At 44.4% G+C, this 6,000-nt stretch overlaps 1 protein-coding gene across 5 annotated transcripts in view; it reads right to left on the reverse strand.

Annotated features, from left to right (window-relative positions):
- The window catches only part of NTRK2 (neurotrophic receptor tyrosine kinase 2), a 197,731-nt gene extending 191,998 nt beyond the window's left edge, over positions 1 to 5,733 (reverse strand). For 2 of the 5 annotated variants that reach the window (XM_057370011.1, XM_057370015.1), the window contains exon 1: positions 5,411 to 5,733. In XM_057370011.1, the coding sequence (XP_057225994.1) occupies positions 5,411 to 5,619 (209 nt within the window). In that variant the 5' untranslated portion in view covers positions 5,620 to 5,733. The remainder of the gene's footprint in view (positions 1 to 5,410) is intronic. The other 3 variants (XM_057370012.1, XM_057370013.1, XM_057370014.1) reach the window with 2 other exon arrangements.
- Between the last annotated feature and the right edge of the window lie 267 nt (positions 5,734 to 6,000).

The raw sequence follows: 6,000 nt of genomic DNA on the forward strand, positions 1-6,000 counted from the left end.
CGATGTCAACAGGACAGAGCCAAGATCTGCTCAGTGGTGCCAAGCAACAGAACAAGAGGCAATGGGCACAAGCTGATGCACAGAAAGTTCCACCTGGACACAAGGAATAACTTTTTTATTATGCAGGTGACTGAGCACTGGAACAGATTGTCCAGAGAGGTTTGTAATCTCCCACACCAAGGATATTCAAGAACTGCCTGGACACAATCCTGTGCCAGGTGTTCTAGGGGACCCTTCTTGAGCCGGGAGTTGGATCAAATGATCCCACCAGTGGTCCCCTTCAATCTGATCTATTCTGTGGTCCTGTGATACTGTAATGTAATTTTTAATAGCAGCTATGTAAAACCACAGGATGTCCAGGACGTTTCAGGACAGGTAGTAATTTGGTTTGCCTCTTGCAGTTCCTGAAAATAGAGGTTCACAATCAAACAGGAATTAAGATGTATCCTAATTATATATGATTTTAACAGCAGTTATGTGCTACATACATCTGGAAGAAGAGATCTTCACAAACATAACAGAAACCTGTAAAAAACATATTTGAAACCCAGGCAGCAGAAAGCTTCAAATCTCTACGGATTTATCTCTCCATTTGAAATGCATGTAAATTAGTGAATTTAAACAATCTGCTTTTTAAAGGACAGTTTTTAAAGAGCAGAGGTAACAAGSTAAATAGATATCAACAACACATTGAAACAGTTTTAGTGTTCTTTGCTCCATTTTTAATTTTTAATACTCATTACCTGCTACACTCCTCCTGCTTGGGCAAGGATATCTTCCAGATGACCTCCTTAATGGCCATACATTTGTGTAGTGACAGATGACAAACATGGGAGAGAGAGAACTGCRACCCAAAAAAATTWAAAAAAGAAAAAAAGGGACAGGGGATCCCTCCTTACTTTAAAATGAAAATCAAAATGAAGAAATCAGGCCCTTGTTAAGTTACATAAATTTTTTTGCTCTACAGTGATTAGGGATCCAGAATATTGCTAAGCTACTTTCTGYGTTACACTTGTCAGCATAAAAATAATGAAGAAAAAATAGAACCTGAGAAATCTGGAAAATGCCATCCTAAAGATATCACAGGCTGTACTGCCAAGCCTCATTTTCTCATTAGTATGGAAAAAAAAAAATGGAAGTTTCTTGAAAACAAGGTATTCAAGATCAAATCCTTGAATTTAGACAAATTCTTTTCAGAATTGCTTTCATTTCAGTATACACATCCCAACCCTCTCTCAAAACTCTTGAGTGATCAAAGATGTAGAGGGACAGACAGTGTTTCTGCCCAACACTGAGCATCTCCTGAAGGATGCTGCTCTCTTCCAGCCTCATGAGCTGTTTTGTCTCAGCCTGATTGAGACAGCCTCAGTGGAGACACCCAGGAGCCTCATCAGTCCTCACTCAAACCAGAAGGGCAACGACTAGAACAAGACATACAAAAGGTTCCCTGGGAGAATAAAAAAGGATGTATACAAAATTCAATGTTTTGTGACCCCGGAGTATTTTTAGAGCCTAGAAATTACAAAACTGATTTTCACAGTGCTTACTTTTAACTCACCTTAACCAATTACCCAGATCTTTAAAGGAAGTTAAAAAAAAAAAAAAGAACAAATTCCTAAAGGAAGCTATTACGTCACCACTGTCCAAAATGCCTTTAATAATTTGTAGTCTGGTGCCTCATGTTTTATTATACAACTCCAAGTCACCAGAAATAACTTCTAAATCCAGCCAAGTCATGCAATGCTGCACAGCCAGAAGTTGCTTTGAGGAGGAAGGGGCTAGAGGTTGAGGAGCCTTGTAGACAGTTTTATATTACATTAAATCTACAACAGCCTAGAAATCTAAAATAAAAAAAAAGACTCAAAATACCAACAGCTCTGAGCTTCAATGAATTTAAACATGCCCTTTTTTTTAGCACACGCTCACATGACTTGTTAAATAATTTACTCTATAAATTACTTATCCTGCCTTACTTATTAACAATTCTAGAGTGCTTTATATAACTGCATTAGAAATTTATTTTGTGGTTTTGAAATGTACGCAATACACAATCACCTCTCTTTTAATAGGCAAGAGCTTAAAAGTCGCCTACTATTTTGTTGGCAAGCAGTTCTTCCTGAAAAACACCAATTAATTTCAAACTCCATTCACCTGAATAATCATAAGTAAACATATTAATGACTTGATAGCAGAACTGTGAAACTAGGCCAGGAATATACTTGTACTKCAAGAAGCCACTTTTGAATCGAAGTCTTTGAAGAGTCATGTACACTGAGATASAACAGCAATACATTTTCCTTAACGAGTAAATATTATACTGATCCTTTTACAAGATGCCCTGATGATTCCAAAATTTTCTCATTTACTATCCTATTAATATTTTTGCATGAGTGATCTTGAAAAGGACTACTTATTTGTTATTTYGCCTACAATGCATGGATTTCACAAAACTTATAAAGTCATTTTGCTCTTGCTRCTCGTGGTCCTTGGCTTTTAATGTGAGCATCATTGACTGATGCCATGGTCTTAATGCCATGGTCTTAATGCAGGGCCTTACTCTGGAGTTCAATTTATCTCCAGTAATACCAAAATGACCAAACAATTATTACAARTACACTCTGTTATGATAAGCAATAGTACCTGCTTTCCAGATAAAGAYCAGCCCACATCATCATCATCTTCCCCAACCGGGCAAATCTAAAATCTGTCTTATTACCATAATAGAAAACTATGAGGAAGGGAAAGAGTGAGAGAGATGACTAAGAAAGCACCCAGCATAAATATCTTATGCCTTCCCACACCAAGTTTCAGCAGCTGGCCCTCAAAGGGCTGATGCAGAAGTACTCCCTCTGTAGGATCCAAGCAGGAATCAAGGAATAGCTAGACTGGGATGAGATTGCTCATCAAACTCTAAACCACAATCTGCCTGTGGACCAAAACAGATGTGAAGTACCTGGGTGGTGGAGATTTCTATATACATCATCTCTGTTATTCCTTCACCACCCCATCTCTTGAAGCCAAGTGGAAAACCCTGGCTGCCCACTCACACCCTGCTTGCTCAGTGCACCCACCTGGCCCATAGCCAGCCCTCTGCACCACTATGGACTTCACATACACATCCTGACCATGCAGTTATTCCTGAGTTCCCAGTGCCTGTGGCCGAGGCAAGGAGCTGGACTCAGTGCACATGCCCCAGGTGCCTGTGGATGTTTTGCCTAGGACTGCAGGATCCACTCCTATCAAGAGCAGGACGTAACCAATAAGCGAAAGACTGGTTTCAATAGATAATCAGGAATAAATGGGAATAAATTCTTCAAATTAGTTGTCTTACACTTTCCTCACATTATTTTACCAGGAGTAATTCCACCAGAGACCAATGGAATTCTGCTCCTGTATCTGCAAAGCACATAAAAGAAGAATCAGGCCTGAAGCTTCACAAGCGAAGTCTCTTATATCTGTTTCTTAGCTAGAATTAAGCAAGATCTGTGGTGTTAAAAATGGTTCCATAATCTGTACCTACTGTAATAGAGCTGCTTCTGTACATTCCTTCTGTTTACCGAGCTCACACAATGAAATAACGTGACAGCTACCGCAGTCCGATTTTTAATTTATGTCTATAAACTAATTAAAGGGCCCCTGTGTTTTATGTTAAAAGCACGCATGAAAAGACCATCTTAAATACGTGCAACAACATCTCCTGAGAAATCCATGACTCAAAATTATTTTTAGATCACCAAACACAACAACGTGCAATGTCACAGAATGATACAGTAAAAACCAAAAAGAACTGTAAAGAAAAGGATGCTCGAAAAACCCAGGAAAATTAAAACCAAAAGCATCAATGCAAAATGAATAGACATATTTTAAGTTTATCATTAACAGAAAATATATTTACAGTACGTGTTTTCTCTTCTGGCCTTTTAAATGAGAGATTAAATTCTAGGGGAAATCTGCTCTGTTACTTCTAAATTGAACGTCGTGAACAAAAAGGCTACCAAAGCCTATAAAAATGATCACAGACGCATAGCTCAAAGTAATTTCTTTTCTAATTGAGCAATCTACGGAATATTACACAAACATCTGAATCTGTAACATTTATAACTCAGAAAGACCATCAGTCCTAAAAAGTCTCCCAAAGGTAGGCCATACATGAGTAGTAGAAATGAATGCCTCCAGCTTTTCCCCCCAGCACATGCAGGGAAATGCAGCAAATTGACTTCAACGAGCTGCAGGAATGTAGCCCAAAGGCTAGAATTTAATCTAAACTCACACTGTATTTCACAGTACTTTTTTATTGCTTCTAAAGAACACTGAAAAACAGCAGAAGGATGGAGAATTGAATAGTGAGAAATCTGTATAGATCTAGAGAAAATATTCTGGTATCTTTTAGAATAAATGCCAGAGAAAGCAATTAAAAAACAGGGATAGGGAAATACGAACAAAACAACTTGAGAAGGTTTTCTCCCAACATCTAACATCTACACTTCCAGTATCCACATATTTTTGCTCAGCAAGTAATTTTCTTGAGCCATGTACATGAATACCATGGTGCTCTGAGCTGTGAAACGATGCAGGATTTAAGATGAAAAACTACAGAACTCCCTTACCAAAAACTGCCTACAAGGCCAAAGAGGATGGAAGCACCACATGGGGGTGAGAGAAAAAAACTTTTTTCCTCACGATTAATAAGGGTTCCCTAATTCCCTCCCTATTGCTGACAAGCAGCACTATGTTCATTCCTCTGCAGGTTTTGTATTTTTTCCTTCCAACCACCTCCACTGAGAAGGTCAAAGCAGGTTCGCATTCCAATGGTTAGAGCACGGAAGGCAGCTTGCTGTCACTTTCTGCCGCATCCGTTCCTTCACTTTTCCTTTTTTTTTTTTTTTTTTTGGTAGAAAAAGAAAACAGGATAAATGTGGAGCGAAAGGGAAGCCGCCCACCAAAACTCTTGGTTCTCAGCAATAAACGGAAGGAATGAAAGTAAAAAAAAAAGAAAAAAAAAAAAAGAGAAAACCCTCCGTTTTATACCTGCCGCCGCAGAGCTGCAGGCTGAGCGGTGCGCAACCCCTGGCAGGAGCAGGGGCAAGGGCAGGGGTCGGAGGCGAAGCTCCAGCCCCGTCCCGCTCCCCGCTGCCCCGTGGTCTCACTGCAGCCAGCGGCGACCCCCGCCCTGGTCCCCGGGACCCGCATAGCGAACAATTAGGATTCATCCTCTAAACGGACAYGCAGGCGGCAGCTCTGAGAAAACGCGACCAAATCAAATCACTCGGGGCTTTTAGGCTTCCAGTTACCGCATTTTCCAGCGGAGAAAGAGCCTCTCAGCCCGGGTCAGTTCCCCGCCGCCCCGCCCGCAGCTTCCCCCGCCTGCTCCGGGCCGCCGCCCCCGCGCCCGGCCCCGGGCCGTACTCACATCTCGGTGACATTGTCGCCGTCGGCGCTCCGCTGTGGAACGGGGAAGGAGGTGATGCCCGGCGACGGCTCCGTGCACCAGATGCGCCAGGAGCTGCACCGGCAGGACGCGGGGCAGCCTAGCGCACCCCGCCAGCAGCCCAGCACCAGGCAGCACAAGCCCCACAGCCTCGCCAGGCCGGGCCCCGGCCTCCGCCGCCAGGACACCATGCTCACTCCAGCACTGTCCCGACAGCCTCCTCTTGCTCCCGCCGCCGCCGCCGCTGCCGGGGCGCACGGCCGGAGGGTGCGCAGCCTTCCGCGCCGCGGGCGGGCACGCCGCGACCGGGGCTCACATGGGCGCGCCGCAGCGCTGGGCGCCCCGGGGGCTGAGCGGGGCGGCGGGGCCCGGAGCCGGGCGCCGCGGAGTACAGGGGCGAGCGGGGCCTCCGGCGAGGCGCGGCACCTGCCCCTGGCCCCGCGGGCGGACAGCGGCACCGCCTGCCCCCGCGGCTGCTGCCGATGATGCTGCAAAACGCGCGGGGCGGCGGGGGCAGGTGGCGGATGCTGCGCTCCTATCTGCGGGGACTCGGGTGGCCGCTGCCCGCCGGA

The sequence above is a fragment of the Malurus melanocephalus genome, unplaced genomic scaffold, assembly GCF_030028575.1.
Source record: "Malurus melanocephalus ecotype Western Australia unplaced genomic scaffold, MMel_1.1 scaffold_117, whole genome shotgun sequence".
Classification (NCBI taxonomy): domain Eukaryota; kingdom Metazoa; phylum Chordata; class Aves; order Passeriformes; family Maluridae; genus Malurus; species Malurus melanocephalus.